Genomic DNA, 24,684 nt, shown 5'->3' on the forward strand with positions numbered 1-24,684 from the left:
TACATAAGGTCAAGCATCTACCCTAAATCATACATGAGCTATGATGTCTGGATTAATAGTTCAAATGATAAATCTCTCAAATGTAAGTAAAACAAAAAAGGGAAATACCAATATAGTCGGGAATATAGCATGGGAAGCTGATGCAAAGCAAGACAAGGTTTCTCTTCAAAGGAAGTGGGGATATCAAGCCTTCTAGGACGACAGTTACATATGTAAAGTGTAATTTTTATGACAATATAACGCAATTTCTTTATTATAAAAGCAATATGTTTTCTGAGAGGACGCCATACTTTAAATAAAAGCTCCATTTATTTATTCTTCTTAAAAATTAGGACACAAAACTTCTTACTGTGGCTTATTATTCCAACACCAGCAGAAAGCAAGCATAATTGCTCAACATTAAATCCAGCCTGTTATAGGAACATGTAACACTATCATTGCATAGACATTGATTTCAATTATATATACATATACAGTAAATCTTGAATAATTCAGTCTAGTGACATTTCTTGATGCCAGAGAGCAGTTCTGGATACATAACCATGTCAGAAAAATCTCCAGGCTCAAGTTGATCAAAAGCAACATCTTGTATTGATGTATAAAGGTTCTTTTTACAGTTATAGCCATGTGCTTTCATTTTAGGTTTACTTATACTGTACCTATGAGTTTCCTTCCTCTTCAAAACACCGGCAAGCATTGCAAGTAAAGTCATTTTTTACAATATCAGGATCACCAGACTTTCACCAGGAAAGCAGGTTGAAACGTTTCCCATTTCATTACAAAACCTGAAAACATAAATCCTACATAAAGGTCTATATAGATGCAGAACTTCCTCTAAAGCACTTTATTACAGGCTATTGTCACCTGCCTAACGCAGGTCTGAGAAACAGTAGAGAGGACATGATTTGCTTTATTACATGGAAATCAAGGTCATTTCAATTAAAAAAAATGTACAAAACATCAACCAGGAATGAATGCTTCAGCCAGAGGGGGGGGGGAGAAAAAGGAGATAAAATCCTTGATTTTGTTGAAAAGGCTCAGATTAAACATCACCTCAATGAAAGGACTTAAACCTTCTTCCAGAGTGCCCCAATACAGTGTATATTACAGGTTATTAACCTAACCCTAATCCTAAATCGCCTGTTTCTAAGGATTGGGAAGGCCTGTTCATGGTGTTGTCCCACCCTGGGCCCTGTGACTCCAGAATTGACTCCAGTTTGCTGTGACCCTGAACAAGAATAAGCAGTTTTCTGATGGACTGTTGGAATGTTAATATGGTAATTATAAGTTATAGATGAAATAAGCAAGTAATTTGTTCCGTTAAGGCAGATAATTCTGAAACAAATCACTCCTGTGTGTCCAACCTTTTTTCAAAGCCTAAGAGATACAACAGAATCCTAAACTTCTTTTAGGGTCTCCTTCTTAACCTAAGAGTGGAAAAAAAACACCAGATTCCAAACAGCGCTGAACGGAGGTTTTTGACCCAAACAATCTTTGCTAACTTGTTAATACTTTTAACACGTGTCTTGCTTAATAGATCACAGTTAATTTATTCTAGGTTCTTCAAAGTTTGTGACATACTGCAGTCGTTACCCAGAAAACCCTGCACCAGGGATGGAGATCCATGGTCTAACTTAGGGCTGAAACCTTCTGGGTTTCAAAAAGGAAACTGTTTAGCTCAGTAGCATTGCGGTCCAATCGAGACACTGCACACACTGTCTACATACATCCCTTTTAACAATGAGGGCTTTTACAGATCAGAGAAAGGAGAACAATAAAGTTCACAAAACCTAGAAAAGTTCTGTGGTGCCACTTTCTGAGTCCGACACTCATTGACTACTAGTATGCACAACACTTGGATACACAGCCATGGAAACACTGCTGGTGAACACTAGAGTATCACAGCACTTTAGCCCTGTTGCTCACAGGTTTAAAGATTTCAAGACCTGTTTGCCTTCTATTAAGTGTCTGGTTTGCGTCCTTCCAAACAGCATGGGAGTTTTCCAATGCAGTGCTCTCAAGGACAGGACCGAGGACCGAGCAGCTCAGTACTGGTTCAGTTATGAGTGTGTATCCTAAGAACGTAGTAAACTGCACAGTTCCAGTAGACTTCAGACTTGTTCCACGGCTCCACCAGCTTTGCTGCTGAGATGTTATGTGTTCTCCAAGGAAGAGGAGCTGTGCACAGACACCGGAACAGGCTCGGTGTCTGTGGCATAGAGGACAAAGACGTTCTGGTGCATCTCCACCCTGGGGAGTCTAAATTCGTTTTCCGAGATGCCATTTTCATTTCGATACTGGCTTCCTGAAGCACAGCTGTTGCTGCCCAGATTCCCCATGGGCAGGTTGGTCTGAGCTGTTGAGGACCACATCTTCTTGCGAGACCTTGTCCCCAGTACCCGTGAGACATGCGTTTTCCTGTAGTGGGAAAAAACAAAGAGGAGACAATTCTGGTTCGGGTTACGACTAAATTTTCTTCTACTGCAGTTTTTAATTTTTGTCTAATGTAACAGAGAAACTGGGAAACCGATAAATTGAATGAAACAGACTGAGTGTCTGTTTGACAAATCACACGGAGCACAATAGATGTATATTGTACTTATTCTAGACCCCAGGAGTTACTGATCCTGTTGCTCAAGCCCCACACATATGCAGGTTTTAGCACAAGTTCGCACTGAACTCCTAATTGACTTGATAATTGGGTTAATTTGAACTGTATGTCCATTTTTGGCTTTTACCCACCATAAAATCACAAGTTAGGTATAATTAAGACTTTGTAAATCTTAGCACAGAATTGTAATAAAATAGTAATGTTCAGCAATCAAACAGTTCCAGTCAGAATCTAAAAAGAGCACAGGGCTACATACAGTAGCTATTAGTTAGGAATTGTTTATGTAAATGGAATGTGTTATGTAGGGTGAAATATTTCTGTAGGTTTTTTTTAAATAATCTGAATATTTTACCTGTTATATATCATTAATATGATCAGGATTATTCCAAGTATGATAGTAATCCCAATGACAATTACAGCAATCATAGCCCCCGAACCTGAAAAAAATAGACAGCAGTTTTAATAGAATATTTTTGTCTCATGAGTCGTTTGTACCTACAAGTGTAGGATCACAGTGTCTTGAGAAATGATCCTACAATATTCTACAGGTTAAATCATAATGAACTTTAGTGTCTGAAGTCACAGTTAACTTAACAAAGAGGATCTAAATGATTGTGCTGAAACACTCGGCACTGACAAACGTTACACAGGAGCGACTACTTCCTAACGTGTTTTGCATTAATAACTTGGTGTTATGGAGTAAGCTGAGCAAAAACTCATTTACAACGGGACCATAGGAGTTCTTCACTTCTACTTAACTCCTTACCTTGCATTTAAACACACACCTGCTGTATGTGACATGTAAGAAATAACTGTTGTATGTGATGCCTCAGGAGTAACTGCAAGGCAGGGACAACATTAGCAGCCATTGTGCCAGAAGTGATAATATTTTCTGTGATTCCAATGCCATTGGTAATGGTCCCTCAGACACCCAATCATGGCAATAACCTGGCTGGACCCAGATTGTAAACCCCTCTGTAACACTGCTGGAATGCAGGATGGTGTGGGGCCTACAGCTGGTATTTGTCTTCTCCCATTGTCCTTTGGAAATGGCTGCTTTTGTCACAAATTAAACACATCCCAGACCTTCACCGAACTGTGCCATTCTGGAAACCCTACAAGAAACAAGCAAGCGATGCAACGCTGGCGTCTTACTCTGAATGAGAATCTGCTCTCTGGACATGGTGGTGGTGTTCAAGGGAGCTGTGGTGACACTTGGCACTGGCTGTACTGTTGTACCCTGCATCTTCAGGAACCTCCTGGAGAAAAAGAAAACATTTAAAACTGAACCACGTTTGTGTTTTTTTATCAAATAAAATAGATCTCAGCCAGGGGAGTTCTCATTTTCCCTTTTAGGAAGGTGTTGAGATTTTAACTTTGGACACAACAGGAGACCGGGGGAGTGACAGGGCACCTGAGCAAAGACAAGGGCACGGTTCAAAGAAAATATCAGCGAGATTAAACAGGAAGACCAGCCATCCATTTTCTAACCACTTCATCTAACACAGGATCCTCAGGGGAGTTGGCGCCTACCCTGGCAGGCAACAGGACAGGGTGGAGTACACCCTGGGCAGGACGCCAGTCCATCCATGAGCAGACACAGACACTCACACACTCACACCAGGACCGGCCTTCCCAGAATTCACCTACTAGTACGGCTATGGACTGTGGGAGGAAACTGGAGCGAAACTGGCATTCATGAAGCACACCTCAGCATGTTTAATTAGGCCAGAAGTGGTAGCAGTAATTGTTTCGAAAATTAATTTTTAAAGAGGTTTTAAAGATGTGTCAGGATGAGGAATATCCCCAGAGCCTACGTGACATGGAGAACTGCTCTGTGTGAAAATAAGTAAAACATCTCCTTGAAGAGACACACTCATTCCTACATTAAGTCACAGGAATGAAGCATGGTCACCTGGGGCCTCTTAATTACGCACTTACATTGACAAGAATGATATTCCCTTTGCCTGTCAGAAAAAACATCCTATTTATTCTTGGTGGCTCTACACACTGTACTATGCCATATAACTTTGGGTGCTTAAGATGTCAGTTTTTAATTACTTAATTGTTTGCAAGACTTGCTGTTGTGAACGAGTTGTTAAGGATTCTGGAATCAGAACTGGAAGGTTGTGTGTTCAAATTCCAGGTGAGACACTGTGGTCGTAACTTTGAGCGAGGTCCTTCAGTCAAAGCGCTATAATAAAATACCCAGCTGTTGGAATTAGCAGAAATGTAAGTTGCTTTGGATGAAAGTTTCACCCAGATGAATTGAAAATAACTAGTTAAAGGGTAGCATAAGAGTTATAAGAAGCATAAGATGAGGTGATTAACAACTGACAGTGGTGAGGGAGAATGACATTAGAAACATTTCAAGCATCCAAGCAGAAAAAAATAATGAAATCCATTCCTCCATCCACTTTCTAACTGCTTTGGCCAATTCAGGATTGTGGGGGAGCCTATCCCAGCAAGCAACAGGCACAATGCCTGATACACCCTGGAAGGAGGCCAGTCCATCATGGGAACCTGAAGGAAACCCAACTCTCAGAACAATCATTATCTCTTGAAGGAAAAAGAGTATTGAAGCCATTTGACCCCTGCCATTCCAGCTGTTACACAGTAACACCTGTACTTAATGTGTCCACTTTACAACCATATTCATAGTAGTTCTTTAGGTACACCAGAGAAGGTCTGCACATAGATATTACAGGAGCTTTAACTGCAGATGGACTTTAAAGTGCGTTGTATTTTTTGATTGTTAGTTCATATATGCACATTTTTGTTTTTTTAAAGTCAAGCTTTGGTCTGAGACCATCTTGACAAAAATATACATTTAAATCCAGTCAAAGTGAAAGTTTTCTGTTAAATGGAGGTGTTTGTTTTGCTTGCAGGCAATCATTACTGGTATAATAGATTTGCAATTTTGGTATTAGCATTTGGTAGAAGCAATTTGCCCAATGAGGAAATCAGGCTCAGAATCACAATCAAACTCAAAAAACGTTCTGCCTTCTAGAAACATAGTATCTTTATGCCTGCTCCTTCTATATACCAAAACATGTGAGGATGGCTTCAAGTATAAGCAGATTTTATTTTTCTTGCCTTTTTAGACACCAGCTTCCCTGGGGTAGTGTTATAGGGTGCTTTAGATTACACAATATAGCTACCTGTGAACAGATTGCTCCTCTAAACTTTGTTCATTAAGAGCTAAACTTGCAACCTTTCACAACTAATTACATACGAGCACACCTAGAGATCCCGGACAGCCTTTGTATGTTTCAGAATCTGACAGAGCCAGAAGGAACTTTAAGAATGCAAGATGGAATGCAGTAATGACATGGAAAACAACAGATAAAAACGTCACATCTTTTACATTTCGCATAAAGCCAATGCTGTTGATGTCAATGAAAAGGAAAAGAAGCATCTGATACATTCAAGTGCTTCAGGTCCCTTCTGTCAGAGGAGGTGGGGAAATGCCCCTTTATTCTGTTCAAGTTATGCTTTACAGGTAATGGGGACTCCCCTCCACCACCTCCAGTGTGAAGACCCACCTGGATGATGCGACAGCAGCCAGAGTGCGCCGATACTCTCACCACACACCAGCTACCTGTAGGGAGAAGAACAGAACGATAAAGCCAATTAATGGATGGGGATTATTAGGAGGCCATGACTGTTGAGGTCAGCAGGAAACCTCTACTCTTTTCGAGAAACACCCTGGGAATTTTTTAATGACCACTAAGAGTCAGGACCTCAGTGCTATGCCTCACCCTGATGTCGTCACCTTTTTATTACAGTATAGTCTTTTTATCTGGAGGCATTAGGACCCACACACTGCAGGGTGAGCGCCCCCTGCTGGCCCCACGAACACCTCAAATTACTGACGTATCTGCACCTTACATTGTTTCATTTCCCAGTGCAAATTCCTTTAGAGTCTCAGAGTTTCCGGTTAGGGGCTATGGTATTGTACATTTGGAGTTTATTAAACCATTTGTCGATGACACTCTATATGATGTTTCTCGGTTTCCTTGAATGAAAGGTTTAGATAAATAATACTATCGAAGTACCTCAACAGTTATAAGCATTTTCAAAGACAATAGAAGTGATATTACAGCCAATACCTAAATATACACTATTCTAAGCCATTATACAAAGTCTGTAGTATAACAAGCATTTGAAAACAGCAAATATATGGTAAACCTTCAGAAGAGAATGTCATCAGGGAAATATTAAGGAGTTCCCATGAAAATCTGAAACACAGAAAACATTTAACAAGGTTGGATCTTTTTTAATTGATTCAATTGGACAATTTTGGTGTTTTTCACAAATGCCCATATTGTTCAATGCAACAGTGAAGACCATCAGGAAAACCCCTGTGCTTGCTCCATAAGTGCATTTTGTATAGTCTATACAAGCAGACACATCTTTGAAGATTGCATCTGACCCTGTTTGTTACAGATGCTGTCAAGGTGTGGCTGATTCCTATCTGCATGTGTTTTGGGAGTGCCCAGCGGTAAATTACTTTTGGTTACATGTGACTAATATTCTTTAGGATGTGACTGATGTAGCTTTGCTTCTTAGCTCTTGACTGTTCCTGTTCAATGACGGTTTCCAAGTTGCTATAAATCTTCAGACACATAATAAAAATCAATTCTACAAGGTTGGGTGGAGATTCATTTGCAGACCTCATAACAATATGCAGGGCTAGAATACACTCTGACAAGTGAAAAACTGTGACTATGCTCACATATGCTTTTCCCCCATTTAAAATTGAATTTTGTATGAACTCCCCATTCTTTCTTTTTATCTGCTGTATTTAATTGTTTTGACTCAAAATTAATTAAAAATGCTCAAATACAGATATACACCATTCAATAGTTTTAAGAAATTTCTTGCTATGTAAGTTGCCTGTCTACAAATCTGAGTTAATGAAATAAAATTAAATGTATTCAGGAAGTCACAATGCTGACTGTGTTTCTTTAAACAAAATACTTCAAAGGTGTCAAGACCTTCACAGGCATTATAAAACAAGAAGTTCAGGTGGGTAGCTGCATCAGCATGGGTAGGCTACAAAAGAACAAGTTAAAGGTTTATTCCATGTTGAAAAGAGAAAAAAGGAGACACAACATTTCGGCTGTGGAGCCTTCATCGGGTGTGATACTATTATAAACCATTATAAAACAAGAGTGAATTCACAAAAAGGAAGGGAATGTTTCATTCAAAAGCTCTATGAAGATCCATCATTCCATGTCATCTTAATAACAGATATATAAAGTTTTTACCTGCCTCATTAAATATTATTTTATGGCTTTTAATTTGCAAATTTGACGATTATAGGATAATCTATTTAAAGCACAAAGTGATTTGGCTATTTTCTTAAGCCCAGTTCTTAAAACAAGGCTTTAGCCTTCACCCAAAGAAATGATGGGCAGTGGAAAACAGGTGAATTGAAGGGATCAGTTCCATTTTAGCGTGACCTCTTTGATAAAATAAACTATTCTCAGGATAAGAAACCAGAGAACCAGTCTTTTTAGGCCTGTGTCCATTGTGTTTCAGATATGAATCAGAAAAGGGATTAAGGTTTCTAGGCTATAAGCTCCCTATCCAGTTTTGAGAACGTTCAGAAACAAATGATCATTGTTAAGTCAAAGATCAAACTACACTGTGCATAAAGACCTCTTTTCAGAGAAAATACCATAGCGTTATTTATAAAGCTCTCCCTCATGTTGTTACGAATTTGATACATATAAATGATAAATGCAAACATTATTCTAGACAGGCTGTATGCACATTCAGTATACTGTATGTCTGATATTCTGGAACCATTATCTATCAGAGGCTGGTTTTGACAGTTTCTTAACATTTATATTTTATTTTCATTATTGGTATACATTCATAAACTATGCTTTATGCGCTAAATTATGCCATATACTGACATTACCAATCACTTTTTACAAGCGTTGATGTCCATAATTATCTTCAGGTTGTCACTGAAAATCAGAATTTGTTCTCCAGTGAAGTACCTCTTTAAATAACCAAAGGAATACATCAGAAACAACTCTGTATTGATTATTAGGTGAGAGGAAGAATTGGCCTTTCTATTCATCAGAAGTTTTACATGTTCAAACCTAAAGCTTCTCCAAAAGAGAGCACCTCAGATTCTTAAGCCTTTTCCCACTTATTGGACCTTAAGCAGAACTCAGGTGCTCCAAAAGAGAGAAAAATCCCATAAGCATAACCAGATACCTGAGCCCCCGAATAAAACGTGCTGGATCATGTATTAGCAATAGACACCAGTCAACACCCAGCTAATTAAATTATTCACGATTGTGCACATGCAAATTTGCAGTTTCACATGAGCAATTCATTTGTCCACACTGATGGGGAATAATGCAAGATAACTGCACAAGGTTGCATAAGCAAAACACTTATTGTGCTGCAAGACAGAAATAAGAATCTTCTGTGTCGCTCATTTTAGATGGCCCATTGCATAGTGATGTAAGTAAGCATCTTACACTGCTCTGTCTAGCTGTCCTATGCTGGGCTACCATGTAGCTGCCAACCAACTTATTTGGTTGGGAAAGTAGCATGAGGAAGGAGAACAAGAAAATGAGGAAGCAGAATTCAATAGAAAACTGAACCATAAGAGAATCTAGTGGAGACCCATCTGATTTCCAACAGCGGTTGTGGAGGTTTTGATTTAGGAGTGCAGCAGACAGCCCACACAAAGCGCCTGCTCTTATCCAGTGCGTTCACCTGTGGCACATTCCTGAAATGAACTACACGCGTGTTCCAATAGAATGCTTCAAAATGACTGGCAGGGCACAAACTTAAATGCATCATACAAAGATAATTACAAGGTGTGCTCTGGCAACAGCTCATTGGACTAGATACTGCAGAACCATTTGGTTTATACAGTAATATTAATACACCCAAGAAAATACACCCAAATTATTTTATTGTCATAATGCTTTAAGTTCATTTAAACAGGTAAGTGCAGGCTAAAATCCCCATCCTAACTCTGGCTAGTAAAAGGTTAGTGGTATAAGAAACTACTATTTGATGAACCCCAGCCAATGGGCTTCTATTAACCAATCTTTTATTTCCTTATGCCTTTTGGCTGTAACCAACTCGAATCCTGCTCAAGTCCAGCAACAATACCAAGGTGATGTTCAAAATAAAAACACGGGCTCTGTAGATCACCTGTTGAATCATAAAATCACCAAAGTCCTATAGTAATACAATATCAGATGCAATGTTATAGATCCAGCTCCAAGCTATACCTGAAATATACAGCAGCATTTCAGCTAGGGGGGAAAGGGTTAGCAACCTGAAATAAAGACTTCAGAAAGACACACACTGGAGAAACCATTAAATAAACCATTACAACACTCTTTCTTTTAGAACTGCAGCTATTTTTAAAAAGGGGGTCTCTTGTGGAGAACAAAAGACACACTGTTCAGGTACACTTTTCCTGAGTCACCTTTATTATCTTGTTTTCACATGACATTATTTGGAATATTTTAAGAAAGAAAAGACGACTCTCCACATTTACAGTATTTGGTAACCACATTTAACTTCCTCATTATATACTGTAGGAAGCATCAGTCAATTTCCCTGTTTCTTTGTTAACTTAAATGTCATATTTCGTGTACCTGCGTAGAACACCTAAAGGAATTAATATCTATAGCAGAGCAAAATCACCCCAATACAAAAGACTCAAAAAGATACAACGCTAATCAGAATTTAAAAAAACAAATTCAACAGTGAACTTTCATGATGGTATTAATGATATTCAAACATCTGCTTTTTTAAAACAAAATCTTTGGTAATTATTTTACGCAAACTTTGAATATGACATTTCTGAAAAATTCTCATATCATGTGATTCTCCCAATCATAAGGATGCTCCTGCCCTGTTATGAGTTGTTTGTGGAAAATGCCTTTTAAAGGCAATCGTGAACTGAAATGATGCTTTTACCTACACTTTGCCCATTAGTGACACTTGATATCACTTACTCTAACCCACTTCTTCTGAGCTCTGGAATATAACACTCTGGAAACAGGTACTGTCATAAACAAAATCTCAAGCTCGGCAGGAGCCAAGGTCAATATTTGAACAGTCAACCAATGTCAAGAGAGGATTTATAGGACAACAAAAGCAGCTGCTAGTTCCCTTTTTTATTTATTTCAAAGTAATTTATTAAGTGAACACTGGACAGCAACGGCTTAATTACCTGCGAGCTGTACCCTCGTTTGGTTGGTATGTCAGTTATTAGTCACTCAGACTGTGAAAATGATTTTAAAAAATCTTCCTTTACTCACGTAAGAATGAATGAGCTTCCCCTACAGTATATTCTTTAGATCAAGAATAAAACCAAGGAAAATCTAAAGTACATGATCACATTTTGTGTGTTTGTCCAGCTGGACCTGATTTTTGCCCTTAACAAGAAAAAAATCATTCAGGTCAATGGCCACGACTTAATATGTTATGAACTGTCAAATTGCACATTTCTGCTTATTTGATACACTCAGGCATGAAGACTAGACTAGATTGACTCGACTGGATATGCCCATCAGAGGACAGCATGTCTCTCAAAGTTGCAGCTAAAAGTTCAATAGATGTCATAAACGTTAACACAGGACTTCCCTTATATTATTGAAGCTTATGTAGATGGCAGATGCTTTAAAAAAAAACATCTGTTAAGTTGTTTCTTAGAAATGGAGCCAGATTTTTATTTTCATTTGTAAATGGTCTCATCGAATAAAGCAAGCACAGCGTGCCTTCAACCAAAATGCTTACATAACTTATTTATATGACTTACTTAATGACTCAAATAATAAGGAAAAGGCTACAATTGTATTTTGAAAACGTTCAAGGCTGAGAGGGCTGAGAGATAAATGAGAAACCGGGAAAATGACTAAATTACACATGAGCCTGTACCTCATCAGGAAACAAACTTAAGTAAAAAGATAATTCGCCTTTAAGCGAGTTTCGCAAGTGTCCACAGTCGTAGCATCTGTAATGAATTGGGCAGCGGATTTTACAGGCACGGTGCTGCAGGCGAGAAGGCTCAATAGCCCCTTGTGTGGAGTCTGGACGCAGGCTGTGTCCCAAGGCCAGGAGCAGAGCCATACACGCAGTGAATCCTTAAAACAGTCTGGAGTTAGAGCATTCGATGCTTTATTCGTGAGTAGAGAGCTCACTCCGTGTAATTGCATATGGAGCCAGACGATTTAGAGATCGCCAGATGCCTTACTGCAAGGTGATCTCAGGTACTACAAGCGCCGCATTTCATTTACAAATGTCTCACAATATCAACCAATTAATGGATGCTCTTCGGTAACAGTATTTTGTTTCTGTAGTATTATAGCGACAATTCTCAATTCGGCAGGATCGATATCCCGTTTTAAAGACATGTTCACGATACCTGGTGAATCACAAGTTCAACAGAGCAACGTGCTTTACTAAGACAGTACCCAATTATAATGCAGAGATCAGATTTTTTCCTGTGAAGTATGACCTCAAAATAGACACTAGAATTATTGTTACAAGATTTGACTTATTTCATAATAGTTTAGGTTGTTATATAAAATATTCTTATAGTTTATAACCAGCGCAGTATTTGTTTTTTGTTGTTTAACAAAAAACCAAACAAGTCATAACTATTACCTATAAACAAGTTTAAATATGTAATGGCCATTATACATTATATACAGAAATATTTAAATACAAAATCGATTGTTACAATCTATTATTATTAAATAATACCACCTAAACTAGAAAACACAAGAAATGTTTCCCTCATAGAAGCGAAGGAAAGGAGATATCTGAACTTTCAGCTTCCTGACCTGTGTAACTTCCATTAGCCTACATTGTTTCTAACTTGAGAAATAATCAGTAATACATGAAAAGAACGACGAGCTGCGAGATAAGTGAGCATCAGACTCGACTCTCCTCACCTTACCTGTCCCCGCAGGTGTAGCTGAGCTCCTGCCCGTCTCTGGAACTCCAGCTCAGTCTTCCTCCGGTCAGTACTCCGACCTCCGCCACCGCAGAGTCATAGTCGGACTTGGGGTTTAAGAAGGAGCGAGAGGCAGAGAAATTCCTCCAAAGCCTCCTCCTAGAGCCGATCAAAGTGTACAAGCTCTTGATGTGTGAACGCCATGGTGCTGTAATTCCTGCGAGAGCCGGTTTTTCTAGTTGAGCTGCCTCGGATCTGCGCTACAGGTGATCAAAGCGTTCAGCTATTCGGTTTAGTGTGTCATCCTATGGGCTTGTGAGCATGCACAGAGCCTGCCCACTGCCTCCGTGTCTTACTGACCGAGCAGTCACCCTGCTTCTCCGCTCACCGCTCACACAAAGGTTGTGTTTTATGGATGCCAAACAGCAAAGATTTTATTACTCAGTGACCTGTTTGAGTGATTTGAAGGAAGACGTAAAGTGGCAAGTAGTAACTTAAATGCAAGTTTAATTAAAACTTAAGGTTTTTGTAGAGCAACGCCTGTCGTTTCCTTTGCTATCTCACTGTTAAAACAGTGAATGTCTTTATGCATCTCCTCGGGAAAGTGTCTTACACCACTAGAAATACGCACGGGAACAAATACGATCTGCACCTACAGCACCATTCCGTTTTCTTTTCCTCACGTCGAGTGTTGGACCGCTTTTCCTGCTGAAAGCTTGCCCATTTCGCTAATCTTGCCACGGAAATGCTGTCCTTTTGTCATGGAAGACTTCTGTACCAGTACTTCTTGTGTTTAAAAAAATTAATTCAGCTCTTAGAAAGCTGGGGTGTTATTTTGTGCATCTGACGACTGGGACTGACAGCTCAGGAGGTGACCAAGTCGATTTTCAGATGGATATTCGCGCACACATCGCAGTCTTACAGAGACGGCCTCTGTACAAATCCCCTGTTGGCGTTAAACCCCGAGACGTTTCAGCTGTTTCCACAGTGAATCATATAAGAACAGCTTTTAACTGTGAATAGTATCAAAGCTACTTACATTATTTTCTCTGTCGTAGGCTTTGTACGAGGTATGATAAGCCTCAGGCAGCTCAGAGAAAAGACTGACTTCCTCACTGACTTCTAAGAAGGGCACACAAGTGAACTAAAGGCTGCCAGGAATTCAAGCATACAGACTGGACTAGGCGAGACAGAAAGATGGATCACTCAGCCTCAGAATTAGAGAAGTGTGTGATTCTGGAATATAAATGCACCAGATTGAATTGTTATTGCCCCATGGTTTGAGAACACAGTGGGTTTTCCCTCATGTGTACACTGAGTACAGACGTGCCTGGCTTGATCAATTCATGTGCTACACTGAAAGAACATTCTATGAAACCCCATGAAATGGGGTTGCTCTTTCAGTTGATATAAAAACAAAACACTTTGAAACCATAGCTGTGGTGTCAGAAGGCCTGATAATTCTTTTAAAACAAAGCAGCACTCTGAGCTGGCGTGTTGATCCTGCTGTGTGTGTTTGTGTTTCTTTCTTATGCCCCCATGATTCCGGCTTGAGTCCTCTCTGAGATCAGAATGAGCTTGCAGGAAGATATTCCTTCAGGCGGCAGAAACTGCTATATTGTATAGCTGACAAATCACACACCTGCTTGGAATTGAAATCCACCAATTATTTAGTAGCCCCTCGAAGCAAGAACACTCTCTCCCGTTTCACGTAATAAGGCGCCAGGATACCAGCACCCTTGTCCAGCTCCTGCAATTAATTTGTTCCTGTAGATAATGGTAATAAGTAACCTGCACAGTGCTTCATGGGGTGATAAAAAGTAAAATTAGGGCCCAGATCAAATCAAAACATTGAGTCTGCTATTAATGATTGAACCTAAACTGAGGCAGTATGTCATGACTGGTTTCTAACAGGTTGAACAGGGAAGCTTCCTGAAAACAGAGCCACTGTCGGTTTTGTCATTTTGAATTGGTGGATTTGTTGAAGTTTAGATTCGATACTGAGCCCTAATCTTACTAATATTTGGTAAATAATAGTGAATGGTAATCTATTAACTCATCACTCCTTTTGCGTTCAATAGTATTGGCATTCTCAGCTACACATTATCAATTCAAATATTGACAACTGATGAACAGATTTCCTGAGGTACTCTGTGCGCAAGAGTAAGAGGTCTTTCTTAATCCCTCCATCTGCGAACCACTTTATCCAGTGCAGGGACGCAGGGTAGCCTGGCAAGCAAGACAGGATACACGCTGGATGGGACTCCAGTCGATCGCAGGTCTTGCCTTACCTCCCAGCTAAAAATCAATTCACTATGATTACTAAGCATTCATTGGCTTCTTTCATGTCCTAGACACAGCATTTGGGGTTCAAAGTTTCCCCTGCACGTGAAGGTTTTAAAAATGTGTACTGTATTTCCAGGATTTAATCAATTATGTAGAACCATGTTGGAAAGGACTGAGTGCAGTTCTACCCAAAGAAATGAAATAAAAGATTGAGATTTTTGTCTGCAACAATATACCAGTATTTATTTTTCAAGTACCTGACTCAATTTTTATAATAATTCCTATAATTTTATGGTACTTTTCATTTCAAGGTGCTAGACATGTTAGAGGACACAGCAGAGCAGGTGGAGGAGTGAGACCTCAGTTTAACTTCTCAGCTGAAGGATGACATCTTGTACGGTGCCGTGACTTGTCTCTTCGGGAAATCTTGGTCCAACACTTTCTGGGCCACCAAAGCAATTATAGCAAAACCACAGAACACAGTGTGGTTCTGTGCTTTCATTAACCGACACAAAGCCAGGATGCCCAGGTGAAATCCAATCACAGGTCACAGCCTCCTGCTGAGGTGATGGACTGATGGAGCTGTGTGCTCAACATGCTTCTCCCCTCCCTCCTGGTCAATTACAGGATAGTTCTTTAGATTGATTTAAAGGAAGTGATAAATCTCAGTGGCAGCGAGGTTAATCATTCTTTCCCCAGAGAGTCCTTGATGGACTAATCTGGGGTACTAATGGGATACAGCCCACCAACAGAGGTTGCTTAATACAGCCCATGGTTGACACAAGCAGGCCTCAGGAGATCAATGTTTCTCTTGTCGAGGATGAAACTACAGCAAAATGTGCATTAGAAACAGATTATTTTCAACATAATCCATGCAGCAAACTTCCCAATCCTGTTTTTGTTTCTGGTTTGGGACAGCATGTACTCAGGGGATTGCTACATCAATCCTTTAAAAACCTTTTAAATCAGGGGTGTCATTCTGGATGACCTTGTATATGCTAGTTTTTCTTCCTACAACAATTCAACAATCAACCCAATTATTTTCTTAGTCAGACATATAAACAGGATTTAATGTTTTATATGGCTGATGACTCAAAACGCCCACTTCATGAAAAGTACGTTTACTTACTGTACACCTCAGAGCCAAGTTACTAGAATTATGTATTCAATTAATTAAACAATTAGACCAACTATGTAACTGAGAGATCACAGGGAAACAGAAACCTACAGGATTTGAGTTTGACACCCATTTTAGACCAACAGATCACACTTAATTGGAGATAAAACTTGTCAATAAGCAAGAAACAGGGTTCATCACACAACAATCCCCTTATTTTTCAGTGCATGTGCCCGTCTTAGTAATAGCCTAATCACCATTATTGTGAAATACATTTTCTGTAAATCAGAAATAGTAATAGTAGGCTAATTGCTTATGAAGGTTGACCCGATATGTGAGGTGATTCTAATCAAGCAAATTAGTGAGAATAAAGGGGATTCATAGTCTGACAGTGCATTCAGAATTACACTTATCTGCTGACTTTACTGTATGAAATCAATCACTATTATATTTATAAAATACATAGATAGCTCACACATTGTTAGCACATGGAAGATAGAAAATGCATGCACACGTATATCTGCATCATGTTAGAAATCAATACACAAATGGGACAAATAACAGATCAACGAAGCTGTACTGAAAATACAGGCCAAAAATCCATCAGATCAATATCATTCAATAATTAAAGCCTTATTGTCATGCGTCATCAGTTTTAAGAGTTTAAATCCGCAGTCAAGGATTGGCAGTCCTTTGAAAGGCCGTGTGAAAGGTTACCACGAGCCAGAGAAATGTTTCTGCCTATCAGATGTTCAGTATTCATTCTGATGAATGTGGACTGCAAATAGGATGGAAAGCTGAATATGACCTATAGCTGTTCTTTTAAACACTTACCTTGGCTGCTTGTGGTAATTAGTCGCATCCTGCTTGACTGACTCATACAACAATCTGACTCATACAACAGTTACAAAAAAAAAAGAGCATGCAGTCCATGTAGCATGGCTTGTTGTTAGCAGCTAACTGACCTGAGGATCTAATCTGTTTCTAGAAGGAAGCCAAGGTATGAGCTTTAGGAACATGGCCAGGTAACCTGTTCCACACTCCCACAACCCTTTGTGTAAAGAAGTGAGTATCCTGATTGGAGGACTTCAGCCAGGTGTATCCTGAAAGAAGCCAGCATCATCTTCAAAGGCACAACTTCATACTCCTGTACTGACGATATTTCTGTCATTTAATTGACTGTTTCCTTGCAGCGTGAAGATTACAGTCTTCTCCAGAAAGGTAAACATGAGAATTATTAAAGAAAAAATAAACTGACTAAAAAGCAGGTTTAAGAATAATTCTTTATATATTCCTAAGTGAAACAAATTACATTCATATTTCTACACAAATATAAGCAAGTAACAGTCAATAAAACAATCCTGAAAATTATTACATACAACACATTAAATACAGTTATAACCATAAATTATTGCTTGATTGCTACTGTTTTTCTGAACAACTACAATACGAGAAGACACAGTATTTATATTTCAACCAAACAGTACAACAGTGATGTTATTGATAATTTATAGACTTCCAAGGAAAGTGAAAACTGAATCCATTTTCAACAAACGTCTTGTGATTGCTGAGTGATGATTCAAGACAAACACAAGTCCCTCTTTTTTAAATGACTATTCCTTTCAATTGATTTAAATCCTTAACTAAAACCTTAGAAAAGCAAAAGCTTAGTTCATTGGCCACCATAACGTAATGCTCTGTACACATTTTTAAAACAGTTTTTGAGATGGAAAACGCACCCAGTTTCAAAAGATCCCGATAGTAAAATGCTAAACGAACACCATCATCTGACAATGCGTTTGCTGAGTACATATCCTGTTGACATCTTACAATTGAACAAGATACACTGGTTTTAAACCATAGACATAGAAGTAAAGCTCGTGTCAGATAGCATATTTATGTGCAAATACACACAAAGTCATAAGATTCTGAAGGCATTTTTAAAATACCCCCCTTTCGTATATATATCATTTCTCCCTAGAGCTACACTTAGAGCACATGAGCCTGTTTAACTATCGATATTATACCTGAAACTTTTTTAACAGTTGGTACAGTATATGAAATTTAAACTTTAACACCTACACTTCTAGGCCTGTGAAAGCAAAGGCTATAAGGTGATTATGAAAAAGACCATTTTATTTAAATACAACATAATGATACTCCTCCACGAGGATGTGTCATCTTATGAAAAACAAAAGACGATCAATGCCAAAGGGAATAAAGTGCTACAATGCAGACTAATCACATAATAATCATTACAATGACAACAGTAATAATACCCAGTTAAAGCAGCTTTCCAGGTCTGCTCATCAGTTCTGATCTCCACCAGTTTATTTTGGAACTGATGAAGGAGCACTTCTCCACAATATATTTCACTTACTGGAGGTTTAGTATGCGAGAATACTGTGGTATTACAAATTAGCTGTTTGCAGCAAAGCAGAAGCCTTTTTAAAGTACCAATATTGTTGGGCAAATACTGCACAAATAAAGTCTGTGTGTGTTTTTACTGTGACATCACTTCATATTTAAATGCTGGACAATAAAGTATTTTCTTCCTGCTGACTTCTCTGTTTTAAGTTACCAGGTATCACATGTGAAGAGTCACCTCACACTGAAGTTTGTAGTAAGGAACATAAAGGCTTCTTCTAGTGCAATGCAATGAAAATACTTGTTCTTAAGCATACAGTTTAACAATAATAAAAGGGCAAAGGGGTTAAAATGAGATAGCAAGTTACACTTTAAATTATTATTTTAACACCTTTCTTATTTTTTCATGATGCTTAGAACAAGTAAGCAATTACAATTGATAAAATGCAAATCAACACGGCAGACTTTATTAAGATTAAACCACAATATGCATGTTGCAAAAAGTTAAACGTCGGTATTTTCTAGATCTGTTGACAATTTTTATTGGTCCAAATCAGTTTTTAAACAGACATCGTTGACTTTAAATATTTTAAAGGAAAAAGTCTAATTCAGCAGTTTGATTTGCCGGCAAGCAACAGGCTCAAGGCAGGGAACACCACAGCCAGTTTGATGTTTTTGTCTTAGTTTTTGGCAATGTTACCATACAACACAACAGTAATTAAATATTTCCTAAATGCTGCAAAAACAAAATGCTTCTGGATGCAAACGAGACTTCTAGTTTATAATAAATGCAGAGTGAGAAGATTTATTAGCTATTCAACACTATACAGCCAAAGATCCAGATGTTCTCTTCAAAGCTCTCTGACAGCTCAAAATACTTACAATTAGAAGGCATTCAGTTACCATGGGTTTCCATTCACAATAATGGCCCTGTTGTGGCATTTTGAAAAACGCTAGCAGCCATGCAGTGTATATGAAGCAAGTCTAAAACACAATGAAAATTTAATGGCTTTAACTGACCAATAGCACAAAACAACAGTTGTCCTAAAGACATTTATTAAGTATTCTTATCTGACAATGATTAGAAGCTCAATGATCCTTTTTTCCCTTGAGCTTTCTTTTGTTTTGGGACATTGTGAACAAAACAGATTTGCTATAATCTGTCCTAAGACCTATGATCTTCCTGTTTTTATTGTCTAGTTCCCTCTGAATGATGTGTTATTTCGCTTTTACAAGTCAATGTTTTTCGCCTTGCTCAGGGTTAACACAAACCAAAGCCGGATTCAAGGCTTCCTAAAGCTGTCCATCACCCTCACCAGCTGGAACAGCTGCTATACAAATGGGACCCCACTTTCGATGTTGCATGAAATCTAGCTTTGTCTGACACAAAAAAAAAACACCACAAATTCTAGATATGTTTGTTTTGGTTTCTAGGACAAGTAAAAAAAATAAACAGCGACCACTACATCAGCATGCATGTGTGCAAACAGCTTACGGTATCAAGTGCAGGGGGAGAACACATATTTCAGTAAACAACTCTCCTTTGAAAAAAACAACCCTCACAACGCTTGATCCTCCAAACAGGACAAGCCGTTGCTATGCAGTCAACTTTCTTCTGAGCTTCTTGTCCGGTTTACGTGTAACGTAAAGTGCATCCTATTTCTGTCCGAAGGTCTGCAGCGCGACAGGTCAGCCGATATGGACGCAAGCAGCAGACCCTGGTGAAACAAAGTCTCTGGATCTGCACCTGATTATGGTTATCGCAATTCTCATACTGGTCCATGAATAAGAATAATAAGAATGAAAAAAAAAAACGAACTGAAGAAAAGCCAGCGAGAAGCCACAGTGCTTGAAATGAACACATGAGTTTTGTCTTTCTCAAGATTCACCTGCTTCGTGTCAGCGAGCAGGTCTCTCTCTATACAAAGTGTGCGTGAAGCACCAGTACAGACCTGCCACCTCTGCGTGCTCCTTTGCTAAACGTTATTGAAACTTAAACGAAGGACGAGCTTCACAGCTTTTAGTTGAACAGCTTGGGAGGGGCTTCTGGGCGTCTCGTCTGGATTATCTTTTGCTTGGGCTTGGCCTCCTCCTCTTCCTCGGTCTCGCTCTCACAGACGTGCACCACCACGCTGGGGGTGGACTCGGTGCCAGCGTGGAGCTCGTACTTCTCTCCTGGAGAAAGAGCACAGGTTAAAAAAAACCCCGGGAAGAGAAAAGAAATCACTAGCAGGACGGATTCACGCCTCACGCAAGGAACGGAACTGCGATGCAGAGGACAACGGAAACTGTACAATCCACTAACAGAGTTTTGTGAACCTCTCTGTATCTATTTTTTTCTGAATCTACTCCCTTCTGTCTTGTTCTATCTCATCATCCATCCATTTTCTAATCGCTTCTTCCACTTCAGGGTCACGGAGAGCCAGAGTCTATCCCAGCGAGCAACAGAGCCAGTCCATCACAGGGTGTGCAGACACACACTCACACTGCCCACAGGAAAGACACACGAACATGGGGTGAACATACCACATAAACCCCAGTTAGACAGCACCCCGGGAACTGAACTCAGGGCCCAGCACTGCAAGGCAGCAAAGCTAGAAACCCATGAAGAGGTTAAGGTGCTTTACAGTGCATCCCAGGCACAAAAATACTACACTGGGACCCGAATCTTGAATTGAGCAGCAGGACCAGACTTACAAAGATGTCACACAACCACAGATGGCCATTATTCTGAAGTAAGACTTCACTCACACTTCCTGGTGACTGGTGCTGTCAGCTGCGATAATACCAAGATTAATGCAATGACTGATTACACTGAATCTGGCTTGTTCATTTCAAGGACATTTAGCAATAAAGGGTCTATCAATCCAGACCAGAAATAAGTATTGTGTTTTTAATAGTAAACAGTATGTCTGATAAACTGCATTTGATTCAATAATGTTCACGGCTGGCTGGCTGGCTTGTACCATTTGCTTTTTGTGACGCTGCCTTTCTCCAAACCTGAGAAAAAAAGTCGCTTTCAAGAGGGGAATTACTAAATCTGTCTGATGCTATTTTAGAAGAACGATTCTCAGGCAAGAATTTATCTTGAGATACAGCCTCCCTGCACCTTATAATCCTCTGAGTTTGTAATATATTAAAAAAAGATTGTATCGGGGTTGCCAAGGAGACGAGATGAGCCGAGGAAACGTGATGAGAGGTTTTTCTAAACAAGACTTCCTCTCCGTGACCTTTCGGAGAAATGCTGCTTTCTACAACACACACCAGAGGGCACAAGTGTGCCACTCAAAAACTACTGCGATGAGATTCAAAATCGTTTTCACATCTAGTTAATGCAGAATATGCCCTTCGCACTCTTTTGAACAATAATATACAAAACATTTTTAGACACTGACACTGAGGAGCCTAATTATAAACAAAGACACTTGAAAGGTATGTTGCTGGTATTTGTAGAAGTAAAACTAAAACTACTGTAATTTTTCAAAACCTGACAAGCCCTGGAACCATCTTCAGTGAAATGCAATACAGATTTTGTTTTTCCAGACTTTACAATAATTTGGGGCTCCTATGTGCTTGTAATGAAGATCTCTTCCTTCCTTCTTTTATTGGTGCTTTTACAATAATTGTGCAGGCACTGAAAGGCCTTGTCAGATGTGTAAAAGCAATTTAAGATGCAGACTTTACGAGCAAGTGTGTGGGGAGGGAGGTGGTGGTGGTGTTGTGTGATGCGTCACCAGTTGAAAGGAATGAATGAAAAAAACACGATAAATCACCCAGCAAATACTGAGACCGTAAGAACATAAGAAAGGTTACAAACAAGGGGAGATATTCAGCTCAGTTTGTAGTTCATGTCTCGTACCAAGTAAGTGTTTTAAATAATTGAGACATCAACTGCAATTAATGTGTTCCGTTGTCTTCAAGCAGGAGGCACATCACAGGTGTCTGAGTGTCTGAATGCAGAATGCTGAACGGGTCTCTGTCCAAGCACCCTGCTTTTCTTGCCAAAAACACATACTACTCACATTACACATCTCGCTATCCCTATGGTTTCATAATAGGACTAATACTAGAAAGAGAAACTTAATTTATATTCCCAGTGCCTTTTATATTTAAGTTGACTTGCTTCCTTTAAAAAGGGGGAGAACAAGCAGTAAGAGATCAATTAATTGAAATTTCCCACCCCTTCCCCCTCTCCACTGTTTCTCTGCCTTTGTTACATTTAAGTTAATCTGATCATCTAATATGAGTAGCAGTCTTAAAATAAATACAGGCCGAAGCCCTACCTTCCTCTAATGAGATCAGTAGAGTTTTGTGTTGCGCAACACTGAGGGGAAGCAGGTTTCAATTAGCCCCTTTGATGTGTGGTATTTTTGAAAGGTTACTTGAGCTGCTGTCGCCAGCCAGCAGGCTCGAGTCCATGCCTCCCTGCACCACATTAGAACAGTTGTGCTTCAAACCACTCCACTGCCACAGTATAGAGCATTCATGGGGACAGTCCAGTGTTTCCTGAACATATACAGTTGCGCCTTTAGTTCTTCCGAATCAAGAACCACCACTTGCTAGGATGAACAAAAAGGATAGTAAACTCTACCTAAAAAGTAAGCAAATACACTAAACAAGCTTGTTACACATACAAGCTGTTACTTAAATCATGCAGCTGTAGATCTGCAGACAACAGTGGAAAACTGACAGCCAGCAAAGTTATTTCATTTCACAAACAGAAGAGATATTATAGTAATTAACTTCAGTGCTTGGTTATTTTAAAATGTTTATTCGTGATAATTAGTTATGACTCTACATGATGGGTGATCTGTAATTATCTGTAGCAAAACTATGTTTTAGTAGCACTGAAACTGCATGAACAGATATAGCTTCCTGCAGCTATAAAAATCAACCTTGATGAGTGCTGCTACAGAAATCTCACAAAAGGGGACTGTCATGTCTCCGATTAAAAGCCTGGATGAGTGTAAGGAGACACAGGAGAACATGGAAGAGGAATAAAAGCTATGGGAACCCAAGGAAAAGGACAGTAGGGGTGTGATGTAGCCATGGGAAAGCTGTGGAAATGTCACGCCCTCTGCAGCCAGGGGGCGCTCCTTCTCTGTCCTGTCCCTAGTTTCCGGTCTGCTGTCCTTCCTGTCCCTCTCTTTCCCTTGGGCTATATATTTCCCTTGGGCATTGACGTTCGGATGTCCTGAGACCCGCCTAGCACCAGGGCGCCCCACGTCCGCTCCCTGAGGGCATAGGTTTCTATACGGCATTCCTGAACTCTTTGCACTAATGAGCCCGGGCCTTTTTCCCGTCTCGCCGCTACGCATATGGGTCTTTTTCCGCTCTCCTGCTTCCCACGGTTAGTCCCTTTGGACGTCCGTGACAGGAAATTCTTGGGGTGACCGTGGCGCCCCTCTGTCAGCCCTGCGAAGGGACGTACCTGGGCCCAGCTTGGCAACAGCACACAGCAGATCGTAGTTGATGACCGGTGTGGCGTCCTCGCTTTGACTCCAGCCAACTGGGGGGGAGGCCGGGGGGGAGATGAGGAACTGCTTAACCGGCTGTGGGGGGGCCAGATAGGACTTGTCCGTCTCCTCGCCAGAGTTCTGCACCTAGACACACACACACGGACACAGGCGAGAGAGACGCTCAAAATCCTTTGCTCTGCTGTACTATATGGTTGTGTCCATCTAACCTAGCTCATACCCCCCAAAAAGGAAAGTGATCTGCATCCCTTCCCCATTCTGTCTGCGTACTGCCCACTCCGCGAAAAGACGTGGCTTTTTTGGAAACGTGATCTGCTTTGATTTTTAGGACACCCCCCACTCCACCCCCTCCATCAACTGGACCCTCATCCAAAGACCAAAACCACACCAAAAGGCTCAGATCACAGATGAGAAGGCTCCAATGAAATCTGTGTGAGTTAGGACTGGAACAGCATCGGGAAAAGCGGCAAAGTTGATGTCACATGGAAAACTTTCATTCACAAGCGGACTAGCAGGTCACACGTGGACGGTTCCTTGCATTTTCTCTTAGGTGTTCATCCAAGAGGAACCCCAAAGCTCTCTACAGACCAGTGGGGAACCAATTCATCCACTACTGACGTGGAGCCCCCTCATGGCTTATGCACAGCAGATTTGCCAATTAAGAGCGAACATAAAGCAGGTTACACTGGCCCAGAGAGGAATTAAGCCAGGACACCAGCTACAAGGTTTCAGTAAACTCATCTAGAGGATAGTACCTCGTACCACACAACGTCCCCCATCATCATTTCAGGGTGCAGGTTTCCAGTGGAAACTTGTAGCGGTTCCCTAGTGTTCCTTGGGAGGGCTGAGGAGGTCTGGGATTTGTTGAGAT

The 24,684-nt window shown here is 40.1% G+C and overlaps 2 protein-coding genes across 6 annotated transcripts in view; both read right to left on the reverse strand.

The window, feature by feature from the left end:
* Window positions 1–290: 290 nt before the first annotated feature.
* On the reverse strand, window positions 291–13,716 carry ncmap (non-compact myelin associated protein). 4 transcript variants are annotated; one of them, XM_088602675.1, is made up of 5 exons: window positions 12,570–13,716; window positions 6,157–6,212; window positions 3,767–3,867; window positions 2,964–3,048; window positions 291–2,418 (listed from the first exon to the last, which is right to left on the reverse strand). In XM_088602675.1, the coding sequence occupies exons 3-5, from the start codon at window positions 3,855–3,857 to the stop codon at window positions 2,154–2,156; spliced, it is 441 nt and encodes a 146-aa protein (XP_088458801.1). In that variant the 5' UTR covers window positions 3,858–3,867; window positions 6,157–6,212; window positions 12,570–13,716; the 3' UTR covers window positions 291–2,153. The 4 variants fall into 4 exon arrangements, with proteins under 4 accessions (XP_088458801.1, XP_088458802.1, XP_088458800.1 ...); XM_088602676.1 differs by having other exon boundaries at window positions 12,565–13,716; XM_088602674.1 differs by having other exon boundaries at window positions 3,767–3,870; window positions 12,565–13,712.
* Window positions 13,717–17,234: 3,518 nt separating this feature from the next.
* Window positions 17,235–24,684, reverse strand: part of rcan3 (regulator of calcineurin 3) — a 40,875-nt gene continuing 33,425 nt past the window's right edge. For both annotated transcript variants that reach the window (XM_088602670.1, XM_088602671.1), the window contains exons 4-5: window positions 23,768–23,939; window positions 17,235–20,511 (exon numbers count right to left, since the gene is read on the reverse strand). In XM_088602670.1, coding sequence (XP_088458796.1) covers window positions 20,357–20,511; window positions 23,768–23,939 — 327 coding nt within the window. In that variant the 3' untranslated portion in view covers window positions 17,235–20,356. The remainder of the gene's footprint in view (window positions 20,512–23,767; window positions 23,940–24,684) is intronic.

The sequence above is a fragment of the Lepisosteus platostomus genome, chromosome 13, assembly GCF_059453375.1.
Source record: "Lepisosteus platostomus isolate fLepPlt1 chromosome 13, fLepPlt1.hap1, whole genome shotgun sequence".
Classification (NCBI taxonomy): domain Eukaryota; kingdom Metazoa; phylum Chordata; class Actinopteri; order Semionotiformes; family Lepisosteidae; genus Lepisosteus; species Lepisosteus platostomus.